We start from the raw sequence: 16,625 nt of genomic DNA, 5'->3' as shown, positions 1-16,625 counted from the left end.
TGCTACAGCCCCAGTAACCCCAGCGCGCAGGCGACCGAGAGTAACCTCGCGGTGGGGTGACGGGGCCCCCCCATTTCTACCCGGACTCTCGCCTGCTCCTGCCTCAGCCAATGGGAAGCCAGCGAGCGGGCCGGCCGGACGCTCACTCTCGTGGACTCCTCCCCAAAGCAGTTCGAACAGAGTTGTACAATCACCTCTCCGTGGGCTTTAGACTTTTCCAATGGAAACTCTAGTTCCCGGTTCCAAGCCCCGCCCACCTCTCGGCCTACCGGGTTTTCTTTCTCGGCAGTCACCTTTGCCTTACAAACGTTCAGGCCCGCCTTCTTCTTACCTTGCTTCATTAGGCCCCGCCCTACGCTTGGATCGACCAATAATAGTGTGATCCTGGAGCCTCTGGGCGGGCCTGCAGCCAATGCGCACGTCGTGGGCGGGCCCCGGGCCGGAATAGGAGGTATAGCTACAGCATTTTGCCCACATTCGGGGCGCGCGAAGTTAGGGGGTCCCTTAGGGGCGCCCAGAGTTAAGATGGCGTCCGCAGCTGACGGGGACGTAGGAACTGTGGTGGAGCTGGTGAGGGTGCTGCGGTCGGGTTTCGAGGAGCTGAGCCTTAACAAGTTGGCGACGTCCTTGGGCGCGTCAGAACAGGCGCTGCGGCTCATCATCTCCATCTTCCTGGGTAAGGACCCTCCTGCTTCCCTCCGCCCCCTCGCGGAGTCCTCGGGGGATAGAAAAGAAAGGGGGACACGACCCCCCTCTCTTCCCGGAGCCACCAGAAGGGCTTTTGTGGTGCAGGTGTGAATCCTGAAACACACCAACCTGCTGTTGAAGGAAGAAAGGTAGAGGTCTTGTCTCCTGTCTGGGGGCGCCGTGCCGTCTGACCCTCCTTACCTTGCTCTGCGACCCTTGCTGTACCCTTTGGCCCTTCAGTCGGCGCCCCCGCCTTCTCATTATGCCATGCTCTACCCGGTACCCGCACGACCTGCCCTTATTTGTCGCATTCTTGAGTTAGACTCTCTGTCCATGTGTACTGCTGTCTGTTATTAATAACACCCCACACACGCGCTTGTATCCTATCGGTAGGCATAGGCCCCCTAATTTAGGCCTCCTCAGCCCTATATTATTCCATATTTCCATATTCTGAGTACTTTGTGCATTACCAGCTTATATTACACTTTCTTTTCTGTCTTGTTTCTATAGTATTTCCTCCTTTATACCATATTGCTTTTTTTTTTTTTTTTTCCTTTAGCCACCCTCCTGTTATTTATCCTGGAATATCATTTTGATACTGGGCTTGGGAAACAGGACTAACAACCCCTTTAAAACTGTCCGTGTTATTCCAAGCGTTTGTTACCCATATAGTTTAAAGGATGTGGTATGTCTGAATTTGTATCACAACAAGCTGTTATAACTGGTTATAGGCTTTTTTACTGCATTCTTATTCCATGGTTTTTAACACAGGGAGATAGCGTGGCATAATGATGAAAAAAAGTGTGGGCTTTGAAGATAAATCCACCCCTACTGCTGCTTGCAAGCTGTGGGACCCTGGGCAAGCCACTTAACCTCTCTGGGCCTTATTTTTCTTATCTGTGAAATGAAGACAATGATACCTATTTCATGGGATTGCTGTAAAGTTCTGTAGAACTGAAAGGTCAAGATCTGATATACATTTGAGTAGCTGGAAGGTTTTGTGAAGGTTATGGGACTTTAGCTGGCGGGGCGGGGTTGAGGGGGGGGGAAGGAATTAAGCAAAAGCTTAAAGTGATGATAAGAAAACAGGATTGGTGCCAGAGCAGAAAGTTAAAGATCTGAACCTTAAGAAGTGTGAATAAAGTTGTGCAGATATGGGAAGCCTTAAAATGCCAGAAAGAAGTTTGTAATTTATCCAGGAGTCAATAGAGATGTTGACATATAATATCACCAAAGAGTGATAACCCAATCTAGATGATGGGAGAGGCATTAATTCATATTTAAACAACCTTGGCTAATATCGTTGTTATTTGCCTATTACATATCAAGTCAAGGTGAGCTTCCTTTCTTAAATAAAAGCCACCTTATCCCTCCGTTGTAGAACTGTAAGATTTTGGAGGTAGAAGAGACCTTAGGTTGTGAGACTTGCACAGGTCACCCAGGCATAACCCAAATTTACCAGCACCCCAATCTAGGGTTCTTTGCACAACACCAGCTTTGAACTTCCTGCTCTTTCAACCAACTATGTTTCTGACCCAGTTATTTGTTGGGTCCGTAATTGGCAATTAAGAGTGTTTACATTCATTAGTTAGGAGACTCACTGTTGATTTCTCAACTATAAATTGAGATTGTAACACAAGTAGCAACAGTTATAAGAGGCACCTGTTAAATGGAACTAGGGGTGGAATTAGGACTTTAAATTTGTCTTTGTGTGCTCTCCTGGTGGGCTGTGGCTAAGTACTGTTATGGGGTATATGGCTGATTAGAAAATTGTTTCCTCCATATCCTGTCCCTCTACTCTTATCTTCACTCAACACCAGTCATCAAGGTAATAAATACTAGTGTATACACCTGAGGCCCCAACCCATTCTACCATTTTTCATATCCCCTTTCCTGTCTCATATATACCATTGCCTTCAGTAACTCAGTATTTCTCAGTTTTATATCAACTCGAGACTTCACGTTGCTTCATTATCACATACAGTTCTTTCATGTAGATATGTAGAATGGTATTTTCTAGGTATAGGTTAAATTTTGGAATGCAGAAATTTCCCATACCTGTAAACATAAATTGGTAAGCTGGACATGTGCATAGGAGAAGGTACATACTGGTTGTAAATATGTTCCCTTTACAAAGGCATTATCACTTCTGTGTGCTGTAACCCAGAAATTAGTAGCCCTTCAGAAGTGGAGTGTCTGGTTCTTGATCCCAGCTCTCTCAGGGAATAGGACAGACAGAAGCAGATGAGGGCTAGGATACTGGAGGAAATCCTTGCCAGAGGTACCAAGAAGGCCACATACGTGTACATATGTATTTGAAACAAGTTTCAGGAAACAGTACTTACCCTTACTATAGGCCATGTGTTCAGCTATTATCTATTTTTTCTTTTAGTATTGTTTATGGCCCCCTATATTGATTCTATGGCCCATTAATAGGTCACACCAGGCAGTTTGAAAAATTCCAAGTTAGAAGCTATAATTTTTTTTTTTTTTTTTTAGCAAGCAATACTTCAAGGAAAGGGTAAGCTTATGTGGACTGCTGCATTGGAGTATTTTGAACCACCAGAAGACTCTATTAAAGGATGTGTATATGTTCATATTGTGTATGATTGCAAGGAGTTTGGTAGAAAGGTGCTAAAGTTGAATTTTGCTATAAGTCCTGGTGCTGGCAGATGCTACTGGAAAACATCTTTCCTTCAACAACTTGGGTCTCACCACTCATTAAGTTAATTAAATAACTTGAATTTCTTCAGATACATTCACTAAAAGCTTATTGAGCACCTACTCTCTGCAAAGCACTGTGTTCAACCCCACAAGGGCAAAGGGTGCATTGTGAATAATAGAGTCATGCACTCTAAGTTATCATGATCTGTTAGGGAGTAGGGAGTGGGCATGAGATAAGTATACTTACAAATAACCACAATAAAAGGCAGAAATCCAAGTGCCATAAGAGAAGTGCAAAGCTTTATAAGGTTTAAAGATGGGACCTATCCTCGATTACAAACTTTGTAAGATGAATAAGGTTTTAGCAGACTGAGATGGTAAGACAGAAAGATAGCATGAGCAAAGGCACTGATGTAGGAATCTATTGTGACACATTCAAGGAACATCAAATACTTCAGCTCGACTAAAACAGGGCTTACGTAGAGAAGTGGTGGGAAATAAGACCAGGAATGTAGGTTGTGTAGCCTTAAAAGCCAAAGTAAGGAGTTTGTACTTAATTAAGTAGGTGAGAGGGAGGCATTGGAGATTTTTGAATGAAGACTAATGTGACTAGAGCTGTGTTTGGGAAGATAATACTGTATAGGGTGGTTTAAAGTGGGCATATAGAAGAAGCAGGGAAGCTAATGAGAAGGAACAATTATCTATATAGAAAGTTATAATAACTTGGAGGCAGGGTGATAGCACTGAGAAGGGAAAGTAAAGATCTCATGTGAGATATTTTAGAAAGACAGAAATCTTTTGAAAGGTAGATTCTATAAGCAGTTTCATCTGCGTAGCTGCTCGTGCCAGAAACCTAAGAGTCATCCTTGTCCCCTTCTTCTCACTCCCTACATCCTCACCCTATCAGTACTACCACCAAATTTTGTCTCAAATCCATCTACTTTTTTCCATCACCACAGGCACAACCATCTGTTATTGGAACCACCCAGGTAGCCTCCTGACTGGTCTCTAATTCTGTTCTTGCCCCCTCCAGTCCATTCTCCACAAGCAGCCAGAGTGATCCGATCCAGTGCCTCTCCTGCTCAGAACCCTTCAGGGGCTTCCATACATGGCTGGTAAGCCCCTGCCTTCTGCTCCAGCCTCACCTCGAGCACATTCACAGCCTCTTAGCTACGTGGCCTTCTTTCAGTTCCTCAGCTGCATTAAGCCCTGTCCTACCTCAGAGCCTTCATTCGCACTGCTTAGAATGCTCATCACCTGACAGACTCCTCTTAATCCTTCAGGTCGTGGTTCAAATTGTCACTTCCTCTGAGAGTTCTTTCTTGACTCTCAATTTTAACTATGTCCCCTGTTATACTGTCTCATGCTGACTGAAATTTCCTCCCAAGTACTACTACAGTTTGTAATTATATATACATATATGTTTTGCTGACAGTATTCCCAGAGCTTGACACAGTACCTGACTTATAGAAGAAGTTCAATAAATTATTTGTTGAATAAGTGAATGTATAAATAAATGACTTGGCAACTAATTAAATGGAAAATAGAGAAGCAGTGTTAAAAAAAGAAAAAAAAAAAGACTCACTCCTCCCTGGGTAGCTGAAAAGAAATGCTATCTTTCACAGTTATAGAGAGGATAAGAGGAAGGGAAGATATTATTCAGTGCCAGGTAATGATCTAGGTTTTAGATTTGCTTTAGGTTCCAGGGGCACTTCCAGGTATCCTGCGAGTTACAAAGCCTAGTCTTAAGCCCAGGAAAGAGGATAAACTGGAAATAAAGTTTTAATAGTCTGTTGGGGTCATAAGTGAAGCTAGAGAGGGAATGAAATGCCATGGAAAAGCTTATACAGAGAGAAGAGAATCTAATTCATGTTGACTGAATATGTTAATATTGCTACCCCTTGTTGATAATAACTGACATTTATTAAGATTTGCTGAGTACCAAACACTGTCCTTAGTAATGAACAGGCAATACTCTACCTAAACCTACCAATTACCCATAATGTAATTATAGTACAGACCGGGCAGTGTTTCATTTTGTTGTGCATGGGGTCACTATGAGTCGGAGCCGACTCAACGGCACCTAACAACAACAATTATAGTACTGTTACAATTTCCCTGTACAGATAGGAAACTAGGTTTTTTGACCTACAAAGGTTAAATAACTTGCCTAAGGTCAAACCCTGTTCTACTTGACTCTGGGGTTCCTGCTCGTTACCATGTCAGGATTGAGAAGGACGCTGGGTGAAAGAGATAAATGCCCTAGGTATCCTTTTCTTTTCACTCTACTGTGATTAAACTAAGATGTAATCAGAATATGAATTAACTCTCAGCTTCCAAAGCTAGAACTGGCCAAATGGAGCAGGTGGCCACCCCACTTAGCATGAGTGTTCTCCTCTAGCAAACTTCTTGGCCATTACTGTGGCGTGGCTGTTGGACTGGTCAAAAATTACAGATGGGGCTGGAGTGTCATTCCTCAGAGGTTTGGAATTAGCATCACAGAGGTTAGCAACCTTTAAAATCAAAGGAAGTTCTACAGTTTCCTTTGGACCAAAGTCAGGTCTAGCCCTTCAGAACTAAATCCATTATTCAGTGCACAAAGCTTTCTTCAGGTAGTGTTGACATTGCAGTATAAAGAGACCAAAGCTAAGCGAGATGGAAGTTAAACAACATTAACTAAACATATGGGACTTCTGAGCTTAATACAAAAAAACCAAACCCAGTGCCGCTGAGTGGCTTCTGACTCAGTGACCGTATCCAAATTTTCTGCTACTATAAGATAAGGGGATTGTCCTAAATGACTTTCAAGATACCTTTTAACTCTAAAAGTTTAGGTATATTATGCCATTTTTAGGTCTTAATCTTTATTCTAATTCATAGCCACAAATTTCATCATAATCTAAAGCTACCTTTTTGGAGATTTCTTTCAAATATAGTTTTTTCAACTACTTCTTATCTACATCCCAATATTTTACATTGCATAAAACTTCATGTTTTGAATGCCGGTGTAACGTTAATGTCAAACAGAGTCATTTCTTTGCAGAGGCATGAGTAGATTAGGGTCCATGATATTAGATGCACAAGCTAATTTACAAAAAAATTACATGCCCACTGATATTAAAGCATGTCTGGGCAGCCAGTGAAACCCACTGGAAGTGTTCAGTCCGGCAGCCTTTAAAAATGGTATTTGGTTTTCAGGAAGAAAATCACATTTCATCTGGGCCTTGAAGGAAATGCTAAGATTCTAGTCAGGTACAGATGAAGAGGAGAGCTTTCTAACTAGAAACATAGTGAACATATATGTGGATATCAGGAAAATCAGAGGAAAGGCAAGTAGTCTGTTTTGGCCAGATGATAAACCAACCAAACCCATTGCCATCAAGTCAATTCCAACTCACAGCGATCCTGTAAGACAGTAGAACTCCCCAGTAGGGTTTCCAAGGAGCAGCTGGTGGATTCAAACTGCCAACTTTTTGGTTAGCAGCCGATCTCTTAACCACTGTGTCGCCAGGGCTTCTGCTGGCCAGAACATAGAGGATCCATAAAGGACTTAAAAAAAAAAAAAAAAAACCGTTGCCGTCTGGAGTTGATTTTGACTCATAGCGACCCCACAGGACAGAGTGGAACTGCCCCATAGGGTTTCCAGGGGGTACCTGGTGGATTCGAACTGGCACTATGCCACCAGGGTTTAAAGGAGTAGTAAAGATAAACCTAATAGGCCAGGTAGGTGGTCTTTCAGGTAGTGGGGGTGGGGTGGCAGAGTAAGGACCTGGAATGTGCGTTGTCTGTAGAGACCTGCAGGCCTCAAGTCAAGTTCTGGATCAAATAAGTACCAACTGTTTCACTATAGGCTAGTCACTAAACTTTAGCCATGCATTTCCTCATGTTCACAAGAGCCACTTTTACTAAAGAATTGAGGTTAGGAGTTCAGCAGTTTATCTGAGAAATAATTTTTAAAGCATTTTCTTTTCAAAACAAGTGGCCATATTTTGAAACAGAATGCAAATTTTATTTGGAACCCTATAGGACAGAGTAGAACTGCCCCATAGAGTTTCCAAGATAATACACGGTCATCAAAAAATTTTGTATTTCAGGAGGGCTGTTTAGGCATAGCCTTTGTGTGGATGTGTTCACTCCCTGCTGCTCTGTAAGTTTGAGAAGTACTGCTCATTGGGATGCCGGGGAGGGCTGAACCAGATAAACTACGCAAACACATAAGCAAGCCTGGAACTATGTAAACACTTAACCAAGCCTGATCCAGTGTAGTTTTTAAATAATTGTTCTCTCCTTTTCCTCTCACCATTCACTTTACTTCCTTTCCAGGAATTTGAGACTTAATTTGATTTATTACAGTGGTTCTCAAAGTATGGTCTTGGGACCAGCAGTATCAGAATCTCTCGGGAACTTATTAGAAATGCGGATTTTTGGGTCTACCCCAGGCCTCCTGAATGAGAAACTGGGGGTAAGGCCCAGTAATCTGTGTTTTAATGAGTCTTCCCGGCTATAGTGATGTACCCTTTCTTCATGTATCTGTTTTGTAATTCTTGATGTTCTGATAGTACCTTAAACTTTTTGAAATGTTATTACAGCCTACAGTCTTTGGAATGAAGAAAACTCAAATTCTTTATGCCTTAGTTTTCTCCATTGGTGACTTCTCTTGTTATTTTTCAAATAATATTATTATTGAGTCATATTATTAATATCATTATAGTAATGGTATTATTATATCATCATCATTATTATCGTACTACCGTCATCATTACCTGCACAGTCTCTAATTTATATTTTTGATGAGAAAGTTAAATATAAAGGGTTGTTTTTTGTTTTTGTTTTGTAAGGTTGTTGAACTAATAATTCCATCCTTTGCTGTGTTGCATAAAACTCCGTGAGCAATATAGCATTCTCCTAATTGATCTCTTCACTTCTCTTAATACAGTTAATAAATTGTGACTTACACCTTTAATAAAAATTAGGTACCCTAGTTGCAGCTGCTGGGGAAACCTGTTCTAATTTCAAGGCGAACTATCCTTCTTTAGCATAGAATTTTTAAGGTAGGGTGTGTCAAACAGAATCGTGTGTGTGTGTGTGTGTGTGTGTGTGTGTGTGTGTGTTTTGACTTTTTCCCAGCAGTTGCTGAAGTCAGGGACCAGGAGACTTAGGGGCCACTTGGGTTTCTCATGGTAAGGCAATAATAGCTTCTATAAGGTCACTGTGAGTCAAAATCAACTCAATAGCAATGGGTTTTTTTTTTTTTTTTTTTAAGAGACCATCAGCTGGAGCCCTGGTGGTGCTATGGTTAAGAGCTCAGCTGCTAACCAAAAGTCGGCAGTTTGAATCCACCAGCTGCTCCTTGGAAACCCTATGGGGCAATTCTACCCTGTCCTGTAGGGTTGCTGAGTCAAAATCAACTTGACAGTAACAGGTTTGGTTTTTGGTTTTAGAGACCTTCAAAACCTATATATGATTTGTATAGCCCAAAAGATGTTGTATGCATCTTTATTTCTCCCTCTCTTTAAAATGGGGATGGAGAGAGTCTAGGGAGGGTAAGACACTTTAAAAAAAAAAAAAAAACTTTAATTTCTGGATAAGAATTTCCTTTTGGCTTAAAATGCACTTGCTTTATGATCTAAGTTCCTCGCTATTCAGGTGCTGGCTTTGAAGATAAATGAGATACATAAAGCTCTGGACACCTTGGGTGAATGATTCTTTATAAGAGCCATATGTACAATAATCATTAGCGATAGAGGCTACTGATAAAAATATCATTGCGTTGTAACTGTAGAGAGTTTGTCAGAGAGTAGATGGAAGATTAGCCCAAAAACTATCAGACCCAGCTTCTATTCTTGACTCCCATGAAGTCATCAAATAAGACTATTTAAATAGCTCACTTTAACCAGAGGGTAAGTTAAAATTATAAATAAAAAAACTTGTTAATTGAAGATGCTTTCAGCACCAAGTATTCATGTTGCCATGGTATTTTCACTTTAAAATTTATACATAGTCATATCTCCTACATAAAATTATATATGGTCAGATAGTAATTTTGCAGGTGGTTAAGAATTAACTATCAAAAATAGAGTATTCACGTGCATATACTATATACAAATCTTAGGAGGGAGGATGTTAGATCTCAGAAGATTAAGGTCCTGATCTCTGTATTTACATATGCTGTAAGAAGAAGTGGCAGCCAAGTAGACATGGTAAATGGTTTGTAGCTCTTGAGGTTTCCAATTTCTGCTGTGATAGCAATTCTAAACTAAGATGGACTTAGGCATCGCTCTAGGTTACTGTCCATAAATATAAAACTTCTGTTTACAAGCCAACAAGCGGAAGCTAACTGCAATAGTGTCTTTTAAGGCTCGTATGGCATAAACCTCAGGTGGAAGTGAATATTGATTAAAGCTGGAGTACAGACATACTACAGCCCTGACTAAAAATATCCAGGAATCCTCACTCTTGAGCTAAAGGATAATCTGACACCACTTTTTAACTCCCTATTGATCATTGGCTCTTTGAAAGAATAGGAGACTAAAGCAAACCCTGTGAACTAGGTAGCAGGCATTTGTTTTAAAACACTTGCAGCCAACTTCCCAAGGATGCCCCAGGGTCACTTTAGGTTCAGTCTTATAAGTCCTCTAGGCCAGGGTTTCTCAGCATTGTCCACCAAATACACTAAGAGACTCAGGACATCATCTCACCAGGAGCTCCAAATTTCTCTAAGTCAGGGCGTCTTGTTTTATATTAAAAATTTAAGTATGTTTTTTACTCTCCTAAAATACATAATTTCTTAATATTTTTTAAAATTCCAGATCTTCAGGTACCATTGAAATGTTGATATTGAAAGAAGTAGATCATTTCCAGCTGAGATGGTTAGGGAAGAAAGCCTGCCTTAAGCTTTAAGTATAGCCCTGAAGAATGGGTAAGATTTTGATAGTTGGGAGTGCAAGGAGGTAGTATATGCAAAACCATGAATAAAATATAAGACTAGGAATGCTTAGGAAACATACTAAGTTTTAAAAAGCCTTGGGCAACAGTTGCTTAGATATGACACCAAAACCGCAAGCAACTAAAGAAAAAAATAGATAAATTAGACTTCATCAAAATTAAAAACTTTTATGTGTCAAAGGACGCTATCAAGAAATACAGCCCCAGAATAGGAGAAAATTTTATAAATCGTATTTCTGACAAGAGTCTAGTATCCACATATATAAAGAACTCTTACAACTCAATATGAATAAGGTCATGAAAGCTCCATAGGCACATCCAAACTCCCTGAGGGACCAAATTACTGGGCTGAGCGCTGTGGGGACCACGGTCTCGGGGAACATCTAGCTCAATTGGCATAGCATAGTTTATAAAGAAAATGTTCTACATTCTGATTTGGCAAATAGCGTCTGGAGTCTTAAAAGCCTGTGAGCGGCCATCTAGGATACTCCACTGGTCCCACCCTGTCTGGAGTGAGGGAGAGTGAAGAAAATCAAAGACACAAGGGAAAGATTAGTCTAAAGGACTAATGGACCACAAGTACCACAGCTTCCACCAAACTGAGTCCAGCACAACTAGATGGTGCCAGGCTCCCACCACCAACTGCTGTGACAGGGATCGCAGTAGAAGGTCCTTGACAAAGCTGGACAAAAATGTAGAACAAAATTCTAACTCACAAAAAAAGACCAGACTTACTGGCCTGACCGAGACTGGAGAAACCTTGAGAGGATGGCCCCCAGACACCCTTTCAGCTCAGTACTGAAGTCAATCCTGAGGCTCACCCTTCAGCCAAAGATTAGACAGGCCCATAAAACAAAACAAGGCTAAAGGGGGACACCAACCCAGGGGCAAGGACTAGAAGGCAGGAGAGGACAGGAAAGCTGATAATAGAGAATCCAAGGTCAAGAAGGGGAGAGTGTTGACACGCCGTGGGGTTAGTAACGAGTGTCACAAAACAATATGTGTACTAATTGTTTAATGAGAAGATAGTTCTGTAAACCTTTATCTAAAGTACAATAAAAATAATAATAAATAAACCAATTTAAAAATGGGCAAAGGATTTAAATAAACCATTCCTTAAAAAGACATAAAAATGACCAATAAGCATATGAAAGATGCTCATCATCGTTAGTCATTAGAGAAATGCAAGTTGAAACTACAACGAGATACCATTTTATACCCACTAGGATGGCTATTTTTTTTTTTTTTTTTAGGATGGCTATAATAATAAAAAAAAATTTTTTTTTTATTGAAAATAACAAACGTTGACAAGGATGTAGAGAAATTAGAACCCTCATGCATTGCCAGTGGGAATAAAAATGAGGTAGCCTCTAAGGAAAACAGTTTGTCAGCTTCTCAAAAAGGTAAGCATAAGAGTTACCATAAAAAAACAAACCAAACTCATTGCCATCGAATCCATTCCGACCCATAGCAACTCTGGAGGACAGAGTAGAAATGTCCCTCAGGGTTTCCAAGGAGCAGCTGGTGGATTTGGACTGCCGACCTTTTGGTGAGCAGCCAAACGCTTAAGAGTTACCATATAACCTAGTAATTCCACTCTTAGGTATATAAGCATGTATTCACACAACAACTTACACACAAATGTTCGTAGCATTATTCTAATAATTAAAGGTGGAGTCAACCCAAATATCCATCAACTGATGAATGGATAAAATGTGGTCTGTTTATACAAAGGAATATATTCAACGTAAAAAGGAATGATATACTGACATGCTACAGCATGTATGAACCTTAAAAACATTGCGTTAAGTGAAACGAGTCAGACACAAAAAGCCACATGTTGTATGATTCCAATTATATAAAGTACCCAGAACAGGCAAATCCATAAAGACAGATAGTAGATAAGTTGTTGCCAGGGCCCAAGGAGAGAAAGAATGGGGAGTAACTGCTAGTGGGTGTGGGATTTCTTTTTGGGGTGTTAGCAATGTTCTGAAATTAAATAGTGGTAATGGTTACACAACCTTGTGAATATACTAAAAACTACTGGATTGTATCCTTAAAAAGAATAAAGAAGGACTGTGTATGATTAGGAAACCCTGGTGACGTAGTGGGTAAGTGCTACAGCTGCTAACCAAAGGGTCGGCAGTTCGAATCCACCAGGTGCTCCTTGGAAACTCTATGGGGCAGTTCTACTCTGTCCTATACGGTCGCTATGAGTTGGAATCGACTGGACAGCACTGGGTTTGGTTTTTTGGTTTGGTGTATGATCAAAAACAAAAAAGTCTTACACCAATGTACATTGCAACATTATGCATAATAGCCAAAAGGTGGAAACAACCCAAGTGTCAATCAACAGATGGATGAATAAACAAAATATGGTACAATCATCCTCTGGTATCCATGGGGAATTGGTTCCAAGACCCCTTTGGATAACAAAATCTGAGGACGTTCAAGTCCCTTATATAAAATGATGTAATGTTTGCATATAATCTACACACATCCTTTCTATACTTTAAATCCTTTCTAGACTACTTATCATACTTAATACAATGTATATAGTTGTGTACTGTACTGTTTAAGGAACAATGACAAGGGAAAAAAGTTTCTTTTTTTCCTGAACATTTTTGATCTGCAGATACAGAACCCACAGATACACAGGGCCAATATGTATATACAGTGGAATATTCAGTCATAAAAAGAAGTGAAATAAGTCCGGCACAAAAGGTATATAATCCCGCTTATATGAAATATCTAGAATAGGCAAATGCGTAGAGACAAAAGCTTAGTAGTAGTTACCAGGGTCTAGGCAAGGAAAGAATGGGAACTTATTGTTGAAGGGGTCTTGACTCTCTGTTTGGGGTGATTTAAAAGTTTTGGAAATGGGTGGTGGTGACGGTAGCACAATGGGCAGAAAGTAATTAATGTCACTGAGTTGTACACTTAAAAATGGTTGAAAGAAAGGGGCACACCAGCCTAGGCGTAGGGTCTAGGAGGCAGGAGAGAACAGGAAAGCTGGTAATAGGGAAGCCAAGATTGAAAAGGGAGAGTTGACATGTTGTGGGGTTGTTAACCAATGTCATAGAACAATGTGTGTACTTACTGTTTAATGAGAAATTAGTTCCGTAAACCTTCATCTAAAGTATAATAAAAAATTTTTTAAAATAAATAAAAGACCTAATGCTTAAAAAAAAGTTGGTTAAAAGGGCAAAGTTTTTGTCATGTATATTTTTTACCACAATAATTTTTTTTTTTAATTTTTTTTTTAAGTCTTAGGTTCACATAGGGGTAGAATGAAAGATAAAATTGGAAAGACAGTTTGTAAGGGGCCTTGATGCCAAGCTAAAAAAGTTGATTTTGAGCAAAAAATCAAAACCAAACCCATTGCTATCAAGTTGATTCCGACTCATAGCAACCCTGTAGAACAGAGTAGAACTGCCCATAGAGCTTCCAAGGAGTGCCTGGTGGATTCAAACTGCCAGCCTTTTGGTTAGCAGCCATAGTTCTTAACCACTATGCCACCAGGGTTTCCTGATCTTGAGCAGTGGTGATAAATTCAAAGTAGGGTTATAGGAGGTTTAATTTGCCTAAGCAATGGGAAGGAGAGAGAACTGGCTTCGAGAAGGAGAGATGGAGGCTCTGCGAAATCACAGATTTAACACCCAGGGTTTCAGATCTTCAGGAGGAACCTGAGTAGATGTGTATCTACATATGTATGGAATAGGTGGGCATCTTGGTTGGCTGTGGCACAAACGTGAATACTGAAGACTGGAGAGGTAATATAGCAGCAGAGTAGTTGAAAGCACAGTCTCTGGACCAGGTTGTCTGGGTTCAAATCCCAGCTGTGCCACCCAGCAGTTATGTGGCTTAAGAAAGTTACTAAACCTCTCTGTGCTTCAGCTTCCTCATCTGTAAAACGAGGGTGTCTGCCTCAGACAGTTGTCATGAGGATTGAGTGAGTGAATATATGCAAAGCACTTATAATGTTTGGCTCAAAGAGCCTTGTAAATGGTAGCTACTAGTCTGAGACTTGAGTCACAAACCAGGGTGTATCCAGCAGTTGTTCTCTGTTTTGTTCTCTGCTCCTTTACAGCGTATAAGTAATAATCATAAAGTGTTTTTAAAAAAACAAAAACATTTTCTTAGTGAAAAATGGCTGTAAAAGGAAAACCCAGCCACTAATAATGAAGTGGAAGTGACAAAAACATTGTCAATTAACATTGATGACTTTTAGCCAGAAATCATGTTTTGGATACATTAACAAGTATAATGTTGAATTTGATGATGGTTGGATTCTGTGGTGTGAACCAGTCCCCCATATCTTCTGTGTAACACCATTTCTCAGAGTACAATGCCAAGGCATTCCCTCCCTTTAAGAATGGGGAATCTGCCTTTTTTAATATGTATTTTTAATAAGCATTTCAGGTAAATCTTATGCATACTACAGGCTGAGAGCCAGTGCAGTGTACAGAAACCAGAAAAATGACTCATGAAAGAGTCCATTATATTTAGCATACTGTACTAGGTGTACAAATTGAAAAACAGTGAATACTAGAATGTATTCATTTCAATGAAATATGTGGCAGTAAGATATTTTTGCTTAATTGAATCAAAAGATTAGGCAACTAAGAAGCTGTATTCCCTAAGCAGTCTAATTAATAAATTCTGAGGAAAAGAAAGAGCTTTTTTGCACTATGTTGCCTCTGAAGTCTTGTTTTAAAATTTTATGTCTCATTTTAATAATCAAATAAGATACGGTTTTTACTCATCCAGTTTCTAGTTCTTAAGGTGCTGCATAAGGCCTAACAAAATCTAGTGTTTGACGTTTGTACTTTGCCAGTTTTTACTTATTTCTTTATTTTCTGAAAGAAAAATTGCTACAGATATATGTGGGTATATAAGAAAGTTCTTTGTATAAATGCACGTATACGATAATGTATAAATTTTATATTAGAAATACATAGGGAAACACTCAGGCAAGATACTTTAAATTATCTTGTATCTATATTTTTTTAATGTTTTTCTTAAGGGATGAAACTATCTACCAAAACCAAAACCAAACCCAGTGCTGTCGAGTCGATTCTGACTCATAGCAACCCTATAGGACAGAGTAGAACTGCCCCATAGAGTTTCCAAGGAGCGCCTGGCAGATTCGAACTGCCGACCCTTTGGTTAGCAGCCGTAGCACTTAACCACTCCACCACCAAGAATTCAAACTGCCTCTTTCTGTTTTGAAAACACACACACAGAGGCATGCCGAGGCACAGGGGCGGGAAGAGTGAACCCAACAGTCACAACCTATTTAAATTCTTAAAGACAATTAGGATGTTATAGGTGTTACCTTTTCTCCTGTTAGAATCTTAATAGGTAACAAAGAGCTTGTTGTTACATTTCCTAAAACACCTGCTGAGAAAGAGTTCTCACCTACATTGTTTGTATTTACAAAGATTAGATTTGGCAGCTCTAAAGACAAGAGAGAAATTACCAAGACAAGTATTTAAGAGGGTTGGAGAAAGGACAGCTAATTAGCCACTTGGCAAGGGCACCCCTTGGGCAACCCAAGTCCATATCAAGTTAGAACAGGGGCTAAAAACCTTTTCTGCACTGAAAACCGTTACTTATAAAGGAAAAGTTAAAAAAAAAAAGTAGCCAACACTAAATTGGACTTTTTTGAGAGAACAATAAAGGGTACAACACAGTGAACATAAAAAAGAAGGAAAAACACCTCAGGTCTATAGAAGGGAAAGAAAGTGGGAAACCAATAAAAGAAAGGGTGTGAAAGAAAGATAAGAAGCAAGAGGCGGGAGCAGGCGAGGCAGAGAGCCGGCAAAGAGTGGAACTGAGAGCTGAGCGCAGGCCTGGCTCCTCTCACTGTGCCTCTAATTCAGACAACTAACTTTACTTCTGTGACCCTCAGCTTTTATCTATGCTAGATGATTTGTGCAATGCTTTCCACCTTCTATCTAAAATGCATTGCTCTAGCAGATAAAATACAAGTTATATCAACTCTCCTGCCACCAACTTCCCACCCACTTCCCTCTGCCGCCCCTAATTCTGGCTGCATCCTGTCCTTGCCTCATGCTGTCTTTTTTAAGGTACACCTAATTTCAACCACTGTATGTAAAAATGTTAATGAAAAAGGAAGACAAAGTCTGGACTGCCAGTTCCCTTACTGCACACATGCTCTGAGCTAGGAGTGACAGTGTACCCCAAAGTCCTTACTGGCAGTCTGCCTACCTCTTCTCTTCAAAATTTGCTTCTGAGGTACCACCCCTTGTATCTTGCATCGCAGCCTGTCAGCTATCAGAGCCCTCTCTGTCCACCCCTCCTCC

General features: G+C 40.3%; 1 protein-coding gene across 2 annotated transcripts in view; it reads left to right on the top strand.

Moving 5' to 3' along the window:
- Positions 1–425: 425 nt before the first annotated feature.
- LPCAT3 (lysophosphatidylcholine acyltransferase 3) overlaps positions 426–16,625 on the top strand; it is a 48,618-nt gene continuing 32,418 nt past the window's right edge. The window contains exon 1 of one of the 2 annotated variants that reach the window (XM_049882358.1): positions 426–676. In XM_049882358.1, the coding sequence (XP_049738315.1) occupies positions 526–676 (151 nt within the window). In that variant the 5' untranslated portion in view covers positions 426–525. The remainder of the gene's footprint in view (positions 677–16,625) is intronic. The other variant, XM_049882357.1, reaches the window with a different exon arrangement.

The sequence above is a fragment of the Elephas maximus genome, chromosome 4 (genome assembly GCF_024166365.1).
Source record: "Elephas maximus indicus isolate mEleMax1 chromosome 4, mEleMax1 primary haplotype, whole genome shotgun sequence".
Lineage (NCBI taxonomy): Eukaryota > Metazoa > Chordata > Mammalia > Proboscidea > Elephantidae > Elephas > Elephas maximus.
This window is presented reverse-complemented; position numbering and strand designations above follow the sequence as displayed.